The 23,071-nt window shown below is 40.5% G+C and overlaps 2 protein-coding genes across 2 annotated transcripts in view; one reads left to right on the top strand and one right to left on the bottom strand.

Moving 5' to 3' along the window:
- The first annotated feature begins 333 nt into the window (after nt 1–333).
- On the top strand, nt 334–17,371 carry tmem175 (transmembrane protein 175). The gene is made up of 10 exons (XM_034171183.1): nt 334–594; nt 6,817–6,855; nt 6,935–7,030; nt 7,110–7,163; nt 10,200–10,235; nt 10,312–10,398; nt 10,654–10,818; nt 12,002–12,080; nt 12,168–12,303; nt 14,863–17,371. The coding sequence occupies exons 1-10, from the start codon at nt 400–402 to the stop codon at nt 15,530–15,532; spliced, it is 1,557 nt and encodes a 518-aa protein (XP_034027074.1). The 5' UTR covers nt 334–399; the 3' UTR covers nt 15,533–17,371.
- A 2,542-nt stretch (nt 17,372–19,913) lies between these two features.
- cds1 (CDP-diacylglycerol synthase (phosphatidate cytidylyltransferase) 1) overlaps nt 19,914–23,071 on the bottom strand; it is a 71,827-nt gene continuing 68,669 nt past the window's right edge. Inside the window, exon 13 of the mRNA XM_034171182.1 lies at nt 19,914–22,741. Within this exon, the coding sequence (XP_034027073.1) occupies nt 22,606–22,741 (136 nt within the window). The 3' untranslated portion in view covers nt 19,914–22,605. The remainder of the gene's footprint in view (nt 22,742–23,071) is intronic.

Below are 23,071 nucleotides of genomic sequence, written 5' to 3'. Positions count from 1 at the left end.
CCCCTAATTATTCCATTTATGGAGTTACCTGTTTCAGAAAGCTATACTTCCACTAAAAAGTGTTCAGTTGTACATAAAAACACACATCATGTATAAAAATTGTCCAGAAACTTTTAAAATTTAAATTTATATTACATAAATTATGTTTTGTCTTTAAAAAATGATTCGTTTACATACTATAGTTGTCGTCTTGCTATACCTGCTTTGAATAAAGTTATTTAAAAAAGAGAGAGAGAGAGAGTTAGAGGGAGGTCACACTGCCCGGAGCTTCTGAGCAGTGGCGAGCGGTGGAGGACGGGAGGGAGGCGTCCTGTCTGCGCAGGCGGCGCGCAGCACTGACGCAGCCGGTCCCCGGTCAGCTGACGCTCGGTGTGGTGTGTTTACGTTCAATTCCACGTAATGATGGAGGAAAATGACAGCAGCGACATCATCGAGCACCACGTCGAGGAGGAGATGGAGAAGAAAACCAAGAGGTGCAGCACAGGTTCCGTCCGGGTGAGCGGGAGTCCGTCCGAACCACCGGGAGGGACTCAGTCTTCACACCGGCTCCTGTCCTACAGCGACGCCGTCATCTCCATCATCGCCACCGTCATGGTACAAGATTACATAGAATAAAACGTCACAGTGGCAGCACGATCTTTTAAAAAGTCCAAATTAAACTTTTTCTACATCGGCATAAAAATAATTCATTCACCCACAGTATTATATTTATATCTGCGCAGGTGCTTTATGACACCTGTGCCTTTAAAATGCACTTGTTTAGTTTTTACTTTTTTCTAAACAACCAAATTAATAAACTCTAAAATAGACATAATTATTTGATTCCATCAGCCGGTGCTGTTGGGTTTTTATGTTCCAGTATTATGCCTGTTTTTAATTTGGTTTTATCCTTGTTTACTGACGTAATTGTCAATTGGGCTGCTTTGAAATTCATGGTTGGATTGGTGATATTCAGATCTGACAGAGTGGCTTCCCTCACCTGAAACATCGCTATATATACAAACTGTAAAAAAAAAAAAAAAAATCTTCCCCACGTCAGTGGGCGTGGCTCTCTTTGAGTTTCTGTATATTCAAACTGTAATGAGTCATCAGAGGGCTGATTAACACTATGCACACTCAACACACCAAAATACAAAATACAAGTAAATATACATCAGCCTATCGTGGTGTTTTCACTGTGAGACTTCATGATGAAGTCATGACAAATTTGCTGACCAATATATGTTTTAGATTATCCATTTAGGCTTCTTGGTTGTTGGGATATATAAAAAAAAAACGTTAAGCTTTTTTTGGGGGGTGGGGGTGGGAGGGGGCTTGTTTTCATTGATCTTTGACCAAATTACTTCACACTCTAATCACCACTAGATGTCGCTATACATAATGTTCACACCAAGTTTGAAGGAAATCCGTCCAGCTGTCTCTGAGTTATCTGATCCAAAGACACAGACGTCAGTAAAAATAGTGCGCTATCACTACTGCACTGACGCCCAAGATAAACAAATTTTCTACATCTCTTTGTAGTAGAGAAGCTTGAATCTTTGACTGGACTGGGTTGCTTGACGCGTGGACGTTTCGCTTCAAATCACAGAAGCTTCCTCAGCTAAAATTCTTGCTCTGGTAGTCTGACTTCTGTCTTGACCCTTGCAGAGAAGAACAAACAGAAGCCACAAAAGCTGGAGTTTTAAACCTAACCAGACCCCTCCTACCGAAAGGCAGACTGCTATTGGTTAGTGACTAAACAACTGCTTTAATTAGCACTTATTGGGCTCTAGTTAGCACCCTCCTAATGACAGGGTAGCTGTCCCTCCTAACGAAGGGACTGACGCCTCTCCTGATGAGTCTCCTAATGACGTGAATGACTCATTACCATGAACAAAAGACTGAAACTGCTTTGACCTGAGTACCCCATTGTAAACAGGGGACAAAGCGTGTCTCAGACCCCCTTCCCGGTTAAGGCTGGGTTTAAACTGTTTCACACAGAATGCCTCCTTCACCCCTCTCTCAAACCATTTCTTCTCTCTGGCTAAGATTTTATCTTCCTTGTCCTCACATGTGTGGTTAGTGTCTTTAAGGTGGAGATTAACTGCAGACTGAGGTCCACTGGTGCCCTCTCTGCGGTGCTGGTATAGCCTTTTGTGCAACGGCTGCATCGTTTCACCTATGTAGTGTTCGTTACAGTTTTCCTGACATCTGATAGAATACACTACATTGCTCCGTTTGTAACTAGGGATCCTGTCCTTAGGGTGAACTAATTTCTGTCTCAAGGTGTTAACAGGTTTAAAGTAAACTGGGATTTTGTGCTGTGTGAAGATCCTCTGTAGTTTTTGCCCTACTCCTGCTAAATAAGGAAGAGACACTCCTCTTCTTTTTGTCTCCGTCTCCTGTCTGACTGGTCTCTTTGTTCTCTGGGACTTCTGCACTTTATCCAGGGACCATTTATTTATTTATTTTATTTATTCAATGTTTTACCAGGTAAGTCAATTGAGAACATTTTCTCATTTACAATGACGACCTGGACAAGAGGCAACACAACAGCAGGAGAGAATAACAGATTCACAATCTCCACATACAACAGTGAAAAACATACAGTAAAACAACTGCAGAAACAACAACAATAAAACAGAAAATGTTAAGAATTAAGATATACAATATTAAAAACATGTGCAGTGGTCCTGTAAAATGTTAGAAATTGAGTTTTTAAAAGTAGATAGACGTAAAAACAAACTAAGCTTTAGAGACTGTTGTAAGTTATTCCAGTCACTTGCTGCAGAAAACTGGAAAGAGGAGCGACCAAAGACTGTGCGAACTTTTGGGACCACCAGACTGATGTAAGTGCTGGAGCGGAGAGTGCGACTAGAAGCATGGATGTTTAATAAAGAGCTCAAATAAGCCAATCAAACATTTGTAAATACACAATAGCCAATGGATTTGTCTACGTGTGTGGAGAGAGGGCCACTTCACCATTGAGTACAAGTCACAGTGGTGCATGGTGAAAGGTGCACCTGTAACAAAGCGTGTGGCAGCATGATATACAACATCAAGTTTGTGGAGCAGAGTCTTTGATGCCATTCTGTAAACTAAGTCTCCATAATCAAGGATGGGGAGAACTGTAGTTTTTACCAAAAGCTCTCTTATTGGGCGAGTGAAAGTGTTTTGTGGCGGTATAAAAAGCCATTCTCGCCTTTGCTTTGGTGAGCAGATTAATGATGTGGGTTTCAAAAACTAGAGAGTTATCAAGCCATACACCTAGATACTTATAGTGCGAGACAGTCTGAATTTCTGATCCGTCCAGGGATACAATTTTACCTGGACTCTCGGGGAGCGGGTACCCAATATGTGGTACCCACCTTTGGGTACCCACATATTGTGAGGGCTTTCCGGACAAGTTGTTTAGCCCTTCCCTCTGTAGTTGTGGGCACCTGTAGGGTTCTGTGTTGAAGAGTCCTGATCACCCGAGCTTGTGTTCAAGGGTTGGTTTGAGCCAAAGAGCAGATATTGGTCGGTGTGAGTGGGTTTTCTGTAAACCCCTGTCTGGAGCTGCCTGTTCTCTCCAATTGTAACATCACAGTCCAAGAAGGCTAAATGGTTGTTTCTGGCATCCTCACATGTGAACTTGATATTGGAGTCCACCGAGTTGATGTGCTCTGTAAAGTCCTCAACTTCCTGTTGCTTGATTTTAACCCATGTGTCATCGACATATCTGAACCATATCTGGGGTGTTGCTTACATTTATAAATCCAGGTTTACCTTATTGACTGTTGGGGGTCATAAATATAATTCGTTTGAGCATCTGACTCTCCGCTCTGATGCTACATATTGTCAGGGTCAGAAGTATGGAAATCAGTCATGTTATTTTGTCACTGTTTATAGGCCTCCTGGCCCATATTCTGAATTCTTAGATGAATTTGGTGCATTCATCTCTAGCCTGTCAGCTAGTGCAGACAACATTTTGATTATTGGTGACTTTAACATTCATATAAATAAGCCCTCTGAACCCCTTTGCAAGTCATTTATGGAACTTGTGGATGCTTTGGGATTCCAGCAATGAATTCAGGATTCAACGCACATTAGTGGAAATACCCTTGATTTGGTTCTCACACGTGGCCTTGCTATCACGAACATTGACATTTTGCCTCTTGCCTCGGTGGTCTCTGACCACTCATTTATTAGGTGTGCATTTATGTTGCCGCGTTTAGTGGACCGAAAGCCTTGTCTGTCTCTGCAGCGACGCATTAATCCCTCAACTATGACTGAACTCGAAACCAGACTGCCTGAAATTTTGGCTTCAGGTTTGGAGAATGTTCAGTCAGTGGATAGTCTTGCGGATGGCTTGAATTCAGCGCTCAAGGCTACACTGGATAAGGTTGCGCCTCCTCTTTTAAGGCCACACCTTCCCAGGGCGCAGTCGCCTTGGTTCAATGGTTACTTGCGTGACCTTAGGCAGAAGGTTCGAGGTTTGGAACGGAAATGGCATAATTCTAAATTACAGGTGTTCCACCTTGCATGGCGTGATGCTGTCTTAGATTATAAGCATGCACTACTGGCTACAAAGCGTGCCTATTATTCTGATTTGATCAATAAAACAAGCATAATTCAAAGTTTTGTTTGACACTGTAGCATTTCTCATTCATGGACAACCACCTGTTATTCACTCTCCCTTTTCAGCACAGGACTTCTTGGACTATTTCGAGAAGAAAATTGAGGATATTAGGTTGAGCATATCTCACCAGGCTTTGGTCCAGCCACCGCATACTGCTATGTAGGTGGATGCGCTCACTGAGGTGTTACCCAGATTTACAGATTTTGATGGTATCTCGCTAGGCGCGCTGACGAAGCTCATGATGTCTACTAAAAGCACAACCTGTTCATTGGATCCTATACCAACAAAACTGTTTAAGGACCTGTGGCCCACTCTTGGACCGACTGTGCTGGAAATTATAAATCTCTCATTAACTTCTGGATCTGTTCCTAAATGTTTCAAGTCTGCAGTGATTAAACCATTACTTAAGAAATCCAATCTTGACCCTTGTGGATTGAAAAATTATAGACCAATATCAAATCTATCATTTGTTCTAAAATCCTGGAAAAAGTGGTTTCGCGACAGCTCGTGGACTACCTCACTGAGAATAATCTTTTTGAGCCACTGCAGTCTGCTTTTAGAAAATATCACTCCACAGAGACAGCACTTACTAAAGTAGTGAATGACCTTTTGCAAGCAATGGACTCAGATACCGCTACAGTCTTGGTGCTGTTGGATCTTAGTGCTGCGTTTGATACTGTGGATCATCATATTTTACTCAGTAGGCTGGAGAATCACTTTGGGATTACTGGAACTGCTCTTGCATGGTTGACGTCATACCTGTCCAGTCGTTCTTACTGTGTCTTGTGTAATGGCACCTCCTCTGAATGTAGGGACATGAAATTTGGGGTTCCGCAGGGATCTGTTTTAGGCCCCCTGCTTTTTTTCCTTTATGTAGCACCCCTTGGGAATACCCTGCTGCGCTTTGGGATTCCATTTCATTACTATGCTGAGGACACTCAATTGTACATGCCAGTAACTGCTGGTAATCTCATTCACATAAAATCTTTGGAAGATTGCCTTGTATCAGTAAGAAGTTGGATGTCTAGTAACTTCCTACTTTTAAATTCTGATAAGACTGAAGTTATGGTTCTTGGTCCAGCGAGGTATCGGCATCAATTTGATCAGCTAGCATTTAGCTTAGGTTCGTGTGTTATACATCATACGGATAAAGTGAGGAACCTTGGAGTAATTTTTGATCCTACGTTGTCCTTTGATCTCCACATTAGAGACATTACGAGGACTGCTTTCTTCCATTTGCGAAATATAGCGAAGATTCGTCCCATCCTGTCTATGGCTGATGCTGAGACTTTGATTCATGCATTTGTCTCTTCTAGATTGGACTATTGTAATGCTCTATTTTCTGTCTTACCGCAGTCCAGGATTAGGGGTCTTCAACTGGTTCAAAATGCTGCTGCCAGACTTTTGACACAAAGCAATTCAATCAATTCAATCAATCAATTTTTTTATATAGCGCCAAATCACAACAAACAGTTGCCCCAAGGCGCTTTATATTGTAAGGCAAGGCCATACATTATGTAAAACCCCAACGGTCAAAACGACCCCCTGTGAGCAAGCACTTGGCTACAGTGGGAAGGAAAAACTCCCTTTTAACAGGAAGAAACCTCCAGCAGAACCAGGCTCAGGGACGGGCAGTCTTCTGCTGGGACTGGTTGGGGCTGAGGGAGAGACCCAGGAAAAAGACATGCTGTGGAGGGGAGCAGAGATCGATCACTAATGATTAAATGCAGAGTGGTGCATACAGAGAAAAAAGAGAAAGAAACAGTGCATCATTATAAATTAATAAATTTGAATTTGAACCAGTGAGGGTTAGGAGCATGCTAACTAGAGCACAATAGGTGCTAATTAAAGCAATTAGCCAATAGCAGTCTGCCTCTTGGTAGGAGGGGTCTGGTTAGGTTTAAAACTCCAGCTTTTGTGGCTTCTGTTTGTTCTTCTCTACAAGGGTCAAGACAGAAGTCAGACTACCAGAACAAGAATTTTAGCTGAGGAAGCTTCTGCGATTTGAAGCAAAATGTCTTCACGTCAAGCAGCCCAGTCCAGTTGAAGATTCAAGCTTCTCTACAATGGAAACCACCTGGACAACTGAGAGCCTTCACAGAAATACAGCTGTTTTTGGATGTTTGGAATTGTTTCAGTTGGGGAAAGTTAGTTCATTGTTGTTTCTGCGGATGTGATGGTGTGTAAATGCGACCTTTCTTAAACTGTGATTTCAGATTCTGCCAGTTGCACATACAAAGGTGGAAGATCAGGAGGTAACGTTAACGTCTGCGACTTCTTACCAACAGAGTGTAAGTGTTTAAATGGTGTAAAATTAATCCGTTTGTGTTTCAGGATTTGAGTGAAAGTGTTCAGCTTCTGCTGACAACTAAGATCGCTGTTTACTTGATGACCTTCCTGATCGTGACGGTGGCGTGGGCCGCTCACATCAGTCAGTTGTCAGTGCTAACGCAGGAGTCATCTTGTTTTTGTTTTTTAATATTGGTTACTGATTGTTTTTGGTTTTCTTAGATTGTTCCAGGTGATCAATAAAATTGATGATTGCCTGGCACTGCTGAACCTCGTAAGTATCGGTTGGGTTCTAGTTACCAGAGCAGGGGGCCTCATGTACAAAGCGTGCTTACGCACAAAAAACCTAATGTACGTCCGTCTCCACGCCAACGTACAGGTGTATCAAAAGTGAAATGATCGTGGAAATGTGCGGTGCGTCATGCAAAAATCCTGGCTCACGTACACACGTTTCTAAAGCTATTGTTCCATTGCGGACACATAAAGGAATCTTTAATAGTGTGAAAACAAGAAATCATCAGAGTGATGTGCACATCAGAGAGACAGTGATGAGCAAATAACGCGTTTGCAATTATATGGATGGATATAAAAGCACGCGCAAAGTGATGCGTAAAATGGCACTAACAGTGGCTGTGTTTGTGTTGTTAGGAGACCTTGCAAATGGTGCAATCCGACATGAGGTGTGTACTCAGGGAACGCAAAGATTTACTTGCAAATGACAATAATTGGCTCATAAACCAATTTTGATTACCAGGCCACTGCTACTGGGAATACCACACAGAACTGCAGCCGCCCAGAGCACATACGGCGAGGAGCCAGGGGTTGTCTCTGCGCACACAGGTGCTGATCACGCTGGGCATCCTGGCATCATGGGCATTCCAACGGGAGCTGGCTGATCAGTCAGGAGTGTGCCAGTCAACCTTGTGCGGAGCCATTTCAGCTCTGTGGGGACGCAATCATCCGAATGTCATCCAGGTACATTCCAACATTACAGCGCATTTTGCAGCGAGAGCCGGTTTCCCGAAGGTAATTGGGGCTGTTAACTGCACACATACGTATATGAAAGCGTCATCACATGATTTAGCAGTTTAATTGTTCCTAAGGAAAAACCAGCGTGGACCATTTGGGCATGTGCACATTCGATTTTTATTATTATATTATTAATGTTTTCTTGATGGTTGAACTAGGGAGCCTCTTAACAAGCCCCCGATAAAAGCGTGTGTAATGTTAATGTCACACACTGTTAGCCGCCGTTTACCTATCTCTTTACTTCAGCGGGCTCGTACAGCTCAGTTCAGCATTTACACACACAAATATACTTATTTAATTTCCGTTTTACATTACAGCGAGCTGTGAGAACGGCGATCTAACCACAGCTTTCCTTGTTTTTGCACCTGTCTCTGAAAGTTCTTAACTTTTACACACAACAACACACAGACAATGGTGGGCATCATCAAATGCACAACACTCCACACTTATGGTTCTGTCAGCACGACACAACCAAACTACTGAATACATTTGCATATTCAAATAGAGGTGTGGCCAGGATTTGATGCGTGTTCACGTGTGCTAAATTCCACGTTCAGTGGGATGTACAAACTGAACGTGCGTGGATTCATGCCTACGCACACTTTGATACACCTGAATATACAGTAGTGTTCAGAATAATATTAGTGCTATGTGACTAAAAAGATTAATCCAGGTTTGAGTATATTTCTGATTGTTACAATGGGGAACAAGGTACCAGTAGATTCAGTAGATTCTCACAAATCCAACAAGACCAAGCATTCATGATATGCACATTCTTAAGGCTATGAAATTGGGCTATTAGTAAAAAAAAAAGTAGAAAAGGGGGTGTTCACAATAATAGTAACATCTGCTGTTGACGCTACAAACTCAAAACTGTTATGTTCAAACTGCTTTTTTAGCAATCCTGTGAATCACTAAACTAGTATTTAGTTGTATAACCACAGTTTTTCATGATTTCTTCACATCTGCAAGGCATTAATTTTGTTGGTTTGGAACCAAGGTTTTGCTCGTTTACTAGTGTGCTTGGGGTCATTGTCTTGTTGAAACACCCATTTCAAGGGCATGTCCTCTTCAGCATAAGGCAACATGACCTCTTCAAGTATTTTGACATATCCAAACTGATCCATGATACCTGGTATGCGATATATAGGCCCAACACCATAGTAGGAGAAACATGCCCATATCATGATGCTTGCACCACCATGCTTCACCTGTCTTCACTGTGAACTGTGGCTTGAATTCAGAGTTTGGGGTCGTCTCACAAACTGTCTGCGGCCCTTGGACCCAAAAAGAACAATTTTACTCTCATCAGTCCACAAAATATTCCTCCATTTCTCTTTAGGCCAGTTGATGTGTTCTTTGGCAAATTGTAACCTCTTCTGCACATGTCTTTTATTTAACAGAGGGACTTTGCGGGGGATTCTTGCAAATAAATTAGCTTCACACAGGCGTCTTCTAACTGTCACAGCACTTACAGGTAATTCCAGACTGTCTTTGATCATCCTGGAGCTGATCAATGGGTGAGCCTTTGCCATTCTGGTTATTCTTCTATCCATTTTGATGGTTGTTTGTTGTGAACAGCCCCTTTTCTACTTTTTTATTTTACTAATAGCCCAATTTCATAGCCTTAAGAGTGTGCATATCATGAATGCTTGGTCTTGTTGGATTTGTGAGAATCTACTGAATCTACTGGTACCTTGTTTCCCATGTAACAATAAGAAATATACTCAAAACCTGGATTAATCTTTTTAGTCACATAGCACTACTATTATTCTGAAAAACTACTGTATTTGTGCTTACGCCAGATTCAGGGTTTTGGCGTATGCCAACCTTTAGTAGAAAGTCAACGCAAGTCTTTGTACATGAGGCCGCTGGTGATCTTCAGAAGTAAGACTTAAAAGAATTTAAAAAGAAAAATTTAAAATTTGTAGACCAGTGTAATATCTGCATCAATACCCCCCCCCCCCCCCAAAAAAAAGAAAAATCAATATCGGTATGGCTCTAGTTAACAGAGCAAGTGATTTTCAGGTGTAGGACTGTGATTTAAAAAATAAGAAAAATTTGTAGAACAGTGTATTCAGTGACTTGAAAAGTGTTCTTGCATTAATCTCCTGATGCGTCGATGCATATTAAGGAGATGAAACATTTATCTATTGCAATTAACCTTAAATATGTAAACGTGCTATGTGAGCATCATGTTGCACATTTATTTAAGGCTAATTGTAGGTTTCTCGGATAAACGCTGTTTTCTGCTGTAGTTGTGCTTTTGGTCCTGTTTCAGGCGTGCATGATGTTGATAACGTTCCTGCCATACACGGTGAGTACCAAACATTGCGCATCGTTCTGGTTTCTGTTTTTTATCTGCTGTCTAATGCTAACATCCATGGTTGCAGTTCTCCCTGATGGCGACTTTCCCCAAGAACATTCTCGGGATTTTGCTGTTTTGTGGATGCGTGATAGTGATTGGCCTCATCAGGTCAGTATTCTCCTTTCTTCACTTCATGTGATGGTTCTGCTGTTTTTTGACTGTAGATCAAACTGTTGCCTAAGAAACAGGAAACTGAGATCAAAGTTTGCTTATTTTTCCAGAAAATTAAAGATCCTGGATTCACTTTATTTCCTTTATTTTGTGATCCAAAAGTCACATTTTGGCTCAAGTTGCTTTCCAGTGAACTTCCTAACGTCTGCCTAACGTGTGTTGTTTTTGCACCTTCGATCTTATTTCCCGGCCGCAGGCGGTGATCGTGCTGTACGCCTTCAGCCAGCCCTTCCTGCTGAACGAGCAGATCCAGATCTTGGAGAACCGGACTTTCTACAAACACCACATCTTGAAAGTCATCCTGAGGGTCCCCATCATGTGTTTCTTTGCCAGCATCACCTCATTCTTCCTGTTCCAGTTGGTCGGTCACGTTTCTGTCTCTCCATAATCATAATCTCCATCATCAGACGTTATCAGAGATTGTCTGCTCGTTACTGTTGTTTATTTAATCAATAAGGTCAACAAATATTGAAAAAAGTCTTCTGAAGCCTGAGATTCTCAAATTCAAATATTCAAATTACAGCACATGAATAGTTGTTTTTCATCTGCTCCCATTGCGCTACAGCAGATTTTGCATCTTCCATCTCACCTCGTCCTCCTGTCTCATCGACCACCAGCATATCCTCCATTACTTCATCCATAAACCTTCTCTTTGGTCTCCCTTTTCTTCTCCTGCCTGGTGACTCCATCCTCAGTATCCTTCTCGCTATATACCCTGCATCCAAACCTCTCAATCTTGCCTCTCTGACTTGGTCTCCAAACCGTTCCGTCGTTGTTCATTCCTAATCGTGTCCATCCTCGTCACTCTCAAAACTGTAGCATCTTCAGCTCCGCCTCCTGTCTTTTTTTTTTTGCACCTTTCCTTTTCAGTCTTGCACCTTCGATCACAAGTCATTACTTTTGCCACTCTCCTCCACCACACTCACAGCAATATAAAGAGAAGAATATAAATTTTAAGGGAGCCAAACTGTCCACAGATCTCAAATCCAAAGGCTTTCCAGAATTCCACCAGTTGGGAGCCACAGTCTCCTTTGGTTTTCAGCCGAGACAGACTAACCACTAACAGGCTTTGGTCAGAAGACCTCAGAGACCTGCTTGTTCTGTGGAGACACAAGAGTTTGGGAGGCATTTGACCACGTAGCGCTCAAGAAAACCAAAATCTTTCTCCCCACGAAGTCTTAACTTTATGGAGTCAGTGTGAAGATGACAAAACTGGTGTCACTTGAGACCTCTTGGAGGATCTTGAAGAAGCCATCCAGAGGCGGCTTGCTGAGGCAGCAATAAGTTTTTGAAATCTAATCGTGACAAAATGAATGCATGAATGTGACTGAGTCAGGCAATGTTCAATGAGTGGAGAAAAAACAAGGTGATGTCAGACAACTGACGTGATAATCTAAACTGAGATCCTGGTCAAATGTAAGGCACAGATTTGTAATAGTTGGATGACCTAAGATGACGAGTGAAAGTTCTTCATTTCTACTGAAGTCTTTTTGTTATAAGTAAATTCAGCATTTTTCCACACTGGAAATATTTTTGTATTCCAGTCATACGTGTTGCTGGCCATTGTCATCTTCCTGCCGTACATCTCACAGTGTGTGAAGTGGTGTCGCTCGAAAGCAGTCGGTAAGGTTTTCGGGAGGTTTTCTATCCACATCTTGACTCTGGTCAGACATTCTGAAGTGAAGTTTTGTGATCTCTGCTCATCTTCAGGTCACGTGGAGGAAACACCAGACTCCATGTTGTTCTACACCTACCTCCCTAATGAGCCCCTCAGTAAGGAGCGAGTGGAGGCATTCAGTGATGGCGTTTACGCCATCGTGGCAACGCTGCTCATCCTCGACATCTGGTTTGTTGGTTTCTAATCACTTTCTGCTGCCTTGCGATAATTCTCTTCTGGATCTGCTGCCATTCTTCCGCTGTGTTGCACCTCTTGGTTAGTTTATATGTAGCCACGGGATCCATGTTCACCGTTATGCTGATGACTTGCAGATGTACTTCCTGTTATGTTGGTAGCATCTCATACTGCAAATCTGAAGGTGTGTCTGAAGAAGAACAAGTAAGTCCTATACAGGCCCTGAGGCCCGTTGCTTATCTTAGGATTCTGTACCGTGAAGTACATGAGAGACTACAACTCCTTCTGGATAGGACGCCAGTCCAACGCAGGTTACTTCCACAGCAAAGACTGATATCCACTTACAGTTGGGGGGGACTAAGACAATACCTTCCCTTGGCCATACCATTTTGCCAAGGGATAGTATTGGGATTGAGCCAGTGTCATGTCCAAGGATGTGGACAGGTAGCGTGACTGCCAGACAAACCCAAGTCTACATACTTGGAAGTCCAGACCTGCTCTACATGACTCAGTCTCATGAAAGACTTAAAAATCTTGATGTGAACTTTGATCTGCATATTAGCGAGGTGGCTCATCCTGCCCGTTATCTTTATGTGACATTGTAAAGTCACATGAGTCATTTTAACCAGCGAGTGTTGAGCAGCAAGATGCTGTTCCACTTGCAGATGTGATTCCATGTGCTTGGATCAGGTATAAGATCTGTTTTTTATGTGTAAATGTGTTGAACCTACAACTCTAATTCCAGTGAAGTTGGGACATTGTGTAAAATGTAAATAAAAACAGAATACAATGATTTGCAAATTCTCTTCAACCTTATTCAGTTGAATACACCACAAAGACAAGATATTTAATGTTCAAACTGTTCTGTGAAGGCTCTCAGTTGTCCAGGTGGTTTCCATCGTAGAGAAGCTTGAATCTTCGACTGGCTGGGTTACTTGACGCGAGGACATTTCGCTTCAAATCGCAGAAGCTTCCTCAGCTAAAATTCTTGCTCTGGTTGTCTGACTTCTGTCTTGACCCTTGTAGAGAAGAAGTGAAACATTCTCGCGTCAAGCAACCCAGTCCAGTCGAAGATTCAAGCTTCTCTACAATGTTCAAACTGATAAACTTTATTGTTTTTGTGGAAATATTTGCTCATTTTGAAATGGATGCCTGCAACACGTTTCAAAAAAAACTGGGACAGTGGTATGTTTACTACTGTGTTACATCACCTTTCTTTCTAACAACACTCAATAGAGTTTGAGAACTGAGGACACTGATTATTGAAGCTTTGTAGGTGGAATTCTTTCCCATTCTTGCTTGATGTACGACTTCAGTTGTTCAACAGTCCGGGGTCTCCATTGTCGTATTTTGCGCTTCATAATGCGCCAAACATTTTCAATGGGCGACAGGTCTGGACTGCAGGCAGGCCAATCTAGTACCCGCACTCATTTACTACGAAGCCACGCTGTTGTAACGTGCAGAAATTGACTTGGCATTGTCTTGCTGAAATAAGCAGGGGCGTCCCTGAAAAAGACGTTGCTTGGATTGCAGCATGTGTCGCTCCAAAACCTGAATGTACCTTTCAGCATTGATGGTGCCACCACAGATGTGTAAGTTGCTCATGCCATGGGCACTAACACACCCCCATACCATCACAGATGCTGGCTTTTAAACTTTGCGCTCGTAACATTCTGGATGGTCTTTTTCCTCTGTTGTCTGGAGGACACGACATCCATGATTTCCCAAAACAATATGAAATGTGGACTCATCAGACCACAGCACACTTTTCCACTTTGCGTCTGTCCATTTCAAATGAGCTCGGGCCCAGAGAAGGCGGCGACGTTTCTAGATGCTGTTGATGTATGGCTTTCACTTTGCATAGTAGTTTTAACTTGCACTTGTAGATGTAGCGACGAACTGTATTAACTGACAATGGTTTTCTGAAGTGTTCCTGAGCCCACGCAGTAAGATCCTTTACAAAATGATGATGGTTTTTAATGCATTGCTGCCTGAGGGATCAAAGGTCACGGGCATTCAGTGTTGGTGTTCAGCCTTCCCGCTTACGTGTAGAAAGTTCTCCAGATTCTCCGAATCTTCTGATTATATTATAGACTGTAGGTGATGGAATCCATAAATTCCTTGCAACTGAACATTGAGAAACATTGTTCTTAAACTGTTGGACTATTTTTTCATATACCCAATCATGACACCTGTTTCCAGTTAACCTGTTCACCTGTGGAATGTTCCAAACAGATGTTCTTTGAGCATTTATCAACTTTCCCAGTCTTCTGTGGCCCTGTTCCAGCTTTTTTGAAACGTGTTGCAGGCATCCATTTCAAAATGAGCAAATATTTGCACAAGAACAATAAAGTTGATCAGTTTGAACATTAAATATCTTGTCTTTGTGGTGTATTCAATTGAATATAGGTTGAAGAGGATTTACAAATCATTGTATTCTGTTTTTATTTACATTTTACACAACATCCCAACTTCACTGGAATTGGGGTTGTATGTAAATGCCATGAATGTGTTCAAAAACGTCTAAACCTTTGTTCTCTTTGGTTCCCTCAGTGAAGACAACGTTCCAGACCCAACAACCGTGAGGAACCAGTTTGGCGGGAGCCTGATTGCGGCACTGCAGGTCTACGGTCCAGAATACCTTGCATACTTTGGCTCCTTCGCTACTGTAGGCCTCCTGTGGTTCGTCCATCACTCACTCTTCCTCCATGTCACCAAGGCAACGCGTCTCATGGGCCTACTGAACACCTTCTCTCTGGCTTTTGTCGGAGGTTTGCCTTTAGCTTACCAGCTAACACACGAGTTCCTGCGAAATTCCCGCAATGAACTGGAAGCCATCCAGATCAGTTGTGTTATAATTTTCTTTGCAGGAATTTTCCAGTTAGCTATTTGGGTTGTTGCCCTTTATAACGAACTGGAAACCCTGCACCCAGATGTACGATATGGGGGGCGCGAGCACATCCTCATGTTAGCTAAGTTAGCATTGTACCCCTGTGTTGCTTTAGGGACATTTTTCCTGACATGTATTTTAAGTAAATTTAGCACCTCAATTTTTCACCTGATGGAAATTACAGTGCCTTTTGCTTTTCTTGTGTTGAGGTTGTTAGTGCGTGTTGGGCTAGCTTTGCTGCGGTTAATTTTCTGTCCTGATAGGCCAAATTCACAGTCTGTTGTAATTGAGGAAGATGAAACAAGGGTTCAATTCAATGATTTGGTTAGCTAACTACAGAGGATAACTCAATACAAAGTTAACAAACGGAGTGGTGAGGTGTTTCTTCTCTGAAGGAGTTGTTTGGAGTCTAACAGGCTTCCGTCAGAAAGACTCATTTCACTGTCAACCATGCACTAATTTACTATCTGGTAAACTGAACATTCCAAAGCTAGAAAGAAAGACATGATTTCACATTTACTGCCCCCTTACTGTTAGCGCCACTGAGGGATCGATCCCAACAAGTAGGACTGTCTGGAGCAAAATAGTCCCCTGCAGCAGCAGAATCCGGTGTTCATCAAGGGTCTGTTCTTGGCCTAATCTTGTTCCCGATTTATGTAAATAACATGAGGAGTTTGAGTCTTTGTTGATGACTGTACTGAAAAGGATGAATACGTCCAGAAAGACTTAAGGATCCTGAAGAAATGGGTTGAATCTGAAAATCAAACAGAGCACCTTGATGTTATCATTTTAAAATAATTTAAATTGTGGCCAAAGCCAAGAGGAAACTGGGGGGGCTTGAAAGAAACCTAAAAACCCATGGAACTGGCACAAAAGAACAGTCTTATAGGGCTTTGTGTGCCCAAGAAATACCCAGACTAGAATTGCACAACAATTTTGAATTCTTGTGAAAATATCAACAAGCTCCAAATTGTCCAACGCAAAGCAGCACAGACTAATAATTTCCACAATACCAGCTGTGAGACTTTAGGCTAAGAATCAACACTATCACCCAGTCCCTCCCAGGACCTGGCTGATACAAGCTTGTATGCAAGGCATAGTTTCTTGAAAGACACAGAAACAGCAGACACCAAACCCCAGAGGAATATCACCATGACAGGTTCTTCCCAGCGTCAACAGACTTTTCTTTGCTAATCCTCAGTGGGCTCATGGGCCTGATACAACATGTCAGAAATGTTTTCAGGAGTGGTTTTAGCTACAGAAGAAATCAGGTTTTGTCAGTGCTTTTCTGTGGCATTGAGCGTCTTGATACTCGATTGGCATTAATTTTACTCAGGCCATGTTAGCTTAGCATGACATTAGTTTAAAATGTTTTCACAGCAGCGTTGATAAACTGCATGTCAAGTTGTTAAACCTTTGGGGTTTTTTTTAATCATCCTGGTATGAAATACAGGGGGATACAGCTATCAGCATGTCCGTCCATTTTCGCTTGTTAGCGCAGTTTCTCAAGAACCACTTGACGAATTTCAGTCATATTTAGCATAAGGGTATACTCTGGTGATCCCTGGACATTTTGTATTACAGACTTGTGGGGACCAGGGGCAACATGTCATCTCCTGATGATTTTTTTTTTTTTTTCCATGTTAGGATTAAATGTCGAGCTCATGTATATTCAAACTACTGAACATAATGAAATTTTATTTTCTGTGACATACGTACGTAAAATGTTTTGCAGTTAAACTGAAATTGTAAAATGCACTATTTTTTATTACTTTTTTATAATTTGCCACAAGAAGATTAAATGTTGATCTCATGTCTGTTCTTCAAACTACCAAACATGATGAAATTTTATTTTCTGTGACAAATATGGAGCTATAACGTACATTTGGCAGTTAAATTTCAATTGAAAATCGCACTATCATTTTTATGTCCAGTGGAATGTAAACACTGTTATCTACTACAAAGAAGTTTAATTATTGTGTCCTACGGCAGTCTGTGCTCAAGGTTCTTGAAATGGAGCACTGTCTCCACCTGGTGGACATTTATCATTAATGCAGGTAAAATAGAATTTTGTCCAGAACTCCAGTACATATCCATTATTTAATGCATTTCTAAGCACATGAGCAGAGACCACTGGAGGGGTTGTATCATCAAAATAAAATGACAGGAAGTCCTTATTTTACAAGGCCATACTGTATGTTTCCACTGATAATCTGAATGTTTTAATCAATTTTTATTTTTAATAGTTTTTTTTTTTTTTTTTTTTTACGTCCACCAAGGATGTAATAAAATCATTGGTGTTTATTTGTCTGTCTGTGAGCAGGATTACATCAAAACTGCACGGATTTTACCTAAATTTGCACCACAAATAGATATTAGGCCACAGAAGATTCCATTAAATTTAGGAGGTGACTGGATCTGGATTGGTGGATGTTAGAAATCTCAGATTGCTCTTATTCTGCCATGTCATTGTTGCAGAACTCCGTAGTTGAGGATGTTAAATGTAAACATAAAAGGTAAAAGGTCACAACAACCTAATATGAAGTCATCAATTTAACTTTTTTAAAATGCCAGTGTGATTACTGTAGAATGTTTTTGTTGTGCAGTTTTCATGTGATTCAAATGTGAAATGCACTTTAATGAAGAGCTGTCAGATGACTGAGAAGGCTTTGTGACATCATCAAGCACCACTGCAGACACTTGAACCTGGTCCTGTGGGTCTGCTCCCACATGCCTGTCCATCACATCCCTCCTAAAACCTTCTCTCGTTGTCTGCACGGCCACACACATCTTTTTCCCTGCCTTTTTTTGGATAGTTGTCACTTTGTGTCAATAAATGTGAAGTTGTTCCTTCAGTCTGGAAGTGAGATTTTTATGTTCAATAGTTGTTCAAATGTTCAAACACCAATACGAAAGAAAAACGAAACAAACAGCACATCAGATATAATAATTTAAGAAGAACCTCAAAGATTTTAATGAAAAGAAACCTTTATTCACTGTTTTAACCCTAAACCCTAAACAGTTTTACATTCTCCCCAACAATCTTTGTATTTACCCCCAACAAGCAGCAAAACATTACATCTTAAAATGACAACTTTACCCTTCAAGCTTCAGATTTTCATTACAAAACATCTCCACATAAACCAAATAATAATAATTACATAAATGAAAAAGCAACCAAATATCTGCAGTGCATCATTATATACTTTTCAGCTATAAAACTATTTTTCCCTCTTTCACAAGATTAATGATATAAATTATTCAACGTAATAAGTTAGTTACTGTAAACCGTGGAGTTTGGAGTGTGCCACCAAGTAACCGGTTATGTGTCGCGCTTCTATCCGTCATACCTAAAGGTTTATTATTTGCCATTTTCTATTTCATCGTGCAATTAATGTTTAAGCGTCACGCTATAATAGGGCTTGGGAAAGTAACAGTGAACATCTTAAGAACAAAGTGTTGACGTAAAATGTGACAGAAAAATCTGAATTTTTTATTTTAAATAACTGACACCATTAATTATTTAAGAATAATAAAACTTACAATTATGGGAACATCCAATAAACAAGTTTCACAACTTGTTTTTAAAGAGACTTTAAATGAAGCAATTTTTTTAAAACAACAAAAAGACTAAGTAACCAAAAGTAACGCATATCAACCATTCAGCAGAAGAGTTGAGATTTTTTTGTACAAAAGTATCAATAATCCATATTTAACATGTTAACGCTTCTATCTTAGACATTAGCAGGTAACAAAGTATTTCTATGGAAGACGGTAACAGGGCGTCTAAAGGAGAATTTTTGTGAAGTAGAATCCTTGTCAGGTTCTCCGCGAGGCCCCGGAGCCTCAGGTTGGGAATCACAGCAACTAACAATCAGACCGCCTCCAGTTTGTTATGGATTGTTTGCTGTTTTTACCTGGATGCGTTTCTTCCTGTTGTCCGGCGAGTAAAGAAACGGTGCATTTTATACAGTACGTTACAGCTAGTCCCAAAAATGTCTTCAGGTTGCTCACAGACACATACAGTGACTTTTTTATGCATTACAACTTTTTGAAGCCACTTATTAGTGTGACATTCTGAATTTTTATCCCATTAAAGCACCCTGCCCCTCTTAAAATACTATGTAAGTGTCATTTTAAAAACTACTCATAATGTTACAATTTTCTAGATATTAAAAAATATATAGTTTCTCAATTTTTAGATGTTTTTCCAATTAAATTGTAACTTTTCATGTTTGCTGATAACTGTGACTGTAGTTTTTAAGATGTGTTTTACTCTCACGGTGTTCTCATGGTATTTACAGTATCTTAGTGTATTGATGTTTACTTGTAAATTTGCAACTTTTTGCTGAACCTATGACAAAACTTATATTTGTAATGTGATTTTTTGCTTTCCTTCAGAATTTTACTTTGAGGTTTATTCTGGCGTGAATTTATTAGTGATGTTAAATTTGTGTTGTACAGTTCAACTGGAAACATTCTAAAATTCTACATTCTGTGTAAACGTAAAGCAGAACAGGATCCATCCACAAAGAGATGCACACTGTACACAGGCTACGAAATCTAGTGACCCAGTTCCCTGATCTGGATTCATCTGAACTGGGTCCTGCAGCCTTGTCCAAACCACGGGTTCCAATCAGATGGTGCTTTGGTAAACATTTCTCTCTGCCTGAGCTGAATTCCTTCAGAAATTCCAAAATCTCCAGATTTTTTACATCAAGTTTTACTGAACTCACATTCAGAGAATAAAGTAGAAAACTTGCATAAGGCTAAATATATTGCTGATGAACTTTCTGTTCCGGTTCCTGTTTTTATAAACAAGCAGATGTGCAGATGCAGTATGACTTTTTTTTTTTTTTTTTACATATTTTACAGGATACAGGACTTATCAGCTTAAACGTTTGCATCAAACAAAAATCAATTATTGCATTTGTCGAACCAACGATGACGTCCATGTATGCTTTAGCATTTGAATTTTACTTGAATTGATTTATAAACAAAAAATGTTCTTTAAAACATTTTTTCTTTCTTAAACAAAAACAGATTTAAAGTTTTGTTTCCATCATTTTTTTGATGATTCATTTCCACTTTTCAACACAATTTTTAACGAAGAGCTGAAAATGTAATTACAAAACTTCAAAACAATCAAATATTTCTCAATTTAAATTTTGCTGATGTGATTGGTTAAGTTTTTCATTGTTTATGTTTTTCCACTAACGTTTATAAATTTTACATTTCTTTTTCTGATGGGAAATTTCAAACAGTAAGTCACAGACTGAACCGTTACATCACTAATAATGACAGCCCCCACCTACCAACTGAAATAGTCAGGAAGACACTAAAATAGCTTTTGTGTGTGTGTAGCTAACATGCTGCTAATCAGACAAAGGAAGCACAATCTTTCATAAAATTACAGCATCTGAATAAAGTTGAGTTCAGACTTACATTTCTACCTGTTTTATTTGTTCATGCAAAATCTCTTTGGATATCATTTCTCGTAGTTTTTTTTTTAATCAGCAGGTTTACACGCATATGTGTTCAGATAAATATTTTCACTGTATTTATTTACAAAACTAAAAGATAGGAAACACACGTGGAGACTTCTGATGTACAATTAAGTAAGAATTAAATAAAAAAAAATTCCTTTTTGTATTTTTTGCGTGTATTTTTCAGTTAACTAAACAGTTTAAAACTCCAAATTAAGACAATATTTATCATTTTGTTTTCATTTTTGTTTCATGCCAGCATCAAACCTGGACACAGGAAAATAATAATATAATACTTATTATTATAATCATCATGTATTTTGTATTTCAGTGTATTTCTGCTTTTAGACATCAGTTTTAAAAACATCCAGTTTATTTGAGGTTTAACTACAGAGATGAGATCATCGGAATTTAACTTTTTAAATCAGAGATTCTTCATCCACATTAGATCTGATATGGATCTGCATATCTATTTGGCACAAATTTTACATGGATGTGTTTCCTGACGCAGCGCCACATTACGTGCAGAACAGGTGGTCATGATTAAAATTGTTAACATTTTGCATCAACTAGACAAGATTTCAGAAATTACAAAAGGAATAATCCAGTCAGATTTAAAAAGAAAACAAAAACAAACAAACAAAAAAAAAACATTTTAATTGGTTGGGACATTTTTTGGTGGGAAGCATCAAATGCTCAGATGCTAACGTGGTTTAGCTGTAGCAGCTACAGATTCAAGCTACACCTACAATGTTGAATGCAGATCGGGAAAAAACAAACTTGATTTCTTTTTTTGTACCAAGATTAACAATTGTGAATGAACATCCAAAAATCAGACACTGCAATTAATGAAAACTGTTTGCTATCCATGTTCGCACTGTGGATGCTGGTGTGATGTCGGTGACTCAGCATCCAAAGGCTAACGTGACCACGTACGCTAACCGCTAACATGTAACTGCATATGCTAACACTGACTGAAGTTGCCATGTTCTTTTATGCCGCCTGCCATCAACGTAACAACGCGGGAATAGACTGTGTTACGCTCACCACCAGGAATTCCGCTGAAGGTTGGAAAATGTTTGCTTTAATCCATTTAAACATTTTCTTTTTACAGCTGAAATCCAGAAACAATTTACAAATCAGTTATGCAAATAATGCAGGAAGCTTCTGTAAGATAGACATTTGATTTTTTTTAAAAGAGTGGATGTTTTTGTTTTGCTCTTTTTTAAGATAATACTTTCTGATAAATTTTTCCTGATGGTGCGTTAGAAATCTTCCACTGTGTTTCTGCTGGTGATGCGTTTCTGGCTCGAACGTGCACGCCGAGTGAAACCTAAAAGCTAGAGGAGAAAAGGCTCGGCTTTGTTCAGCAGAAGCTTCGAACATGCTGTGTGATTCGTTTTCCTCATGCTGTGCGCTTCAGACCATTATATAAATAAATAAAACAGTGTTTGTTTGATGACCCGAATTCACCCCCAGGACCACCCAGCACCCAGTCCTTTTTTTCTTCTTCTTCTTTTTTTCTTTTAAATCGTAGCTTCATGTCTACGTGCTCGACACTTTGGGTCCAGTTCCTGCTGGTAAATGCTTCATTTGTTGAGCTCGACTCACTGCAAAACCTGCTGTCTGCAGGAAGTCGTCCTCTGCCCGCCCAGCGCGGTGAAAGACGTGTGCTTAACAGTCCAAGGTCCTTCAGGCCTCAGGTTGAATACCGCCCCCTTTTTGCTTGTAGGAAGTAATAAACTCACCCAATGCCCCCCCACCCGCAGTCCCCACCCCCAAGCATAGAGGTTCCAAGTCACCACCCGGCAGGACGATGATGATGATGGATGTGCTGTCAAGCAATACATGCGTGTGCGCGCATGCACGCACACACACACACACACAGAGTGCGGTAATGAGTGTGATGCTGGCAGTGTGTCATTGCGCCTCTGTGCCAGCAGGGGGCAGCATGCCTCTGTCTTTGAGGTGGGAGTGCAGCGTGTAGAAGATGCTGAGCTGCTGCTCGGGCTGCAGCATGAGCAGCTGCTGCAGAACTTTGCTGGGGTTCGGTCCTCTGCAAACCAACAAACAAACAAACAAAACAAAAAAACACGTCAGAGGCCCTGTGGATCAGCCCCGCCCACTCTGTCACATTATCCCCACCCCTCCCTGTAGTACAACCCCTGGCAAAAATTATGGAATCACCGGCCTCGGAGGATGTTCATTCAGTTGTTTAATTTTGTAGAAAAAAAGCAGATCACAGACATGACAAACTAAAGTCATTTCAAATGGCAACTTTCTGGCTTTAAGAAACACTATAAGAAATCAGGAAAAAAAAAATTGTGGCAGTCAGTAACGGCTACTTTTTTAGACCAAGCAGAGGGAAAAAAATATGGAATCACTC

This window comes from Thalassophryne amazonica, chromosome 5 (assembly GCF_902500255.1).
Source record: "Thalassophryne amazonica chromosome 5, fThaAma1.1, whole genome shotgun sequence".
Lineage (NCBI taxonomy): Eukaryota > Metazoa > Chordata > Actinopteri > Batrachoidiformes > Batrachoididae > Thalassophryne > Thalassophryne amazonica.
This window is presented reverse-complemented; position numbering and strand designations above follow the sequence as displayed.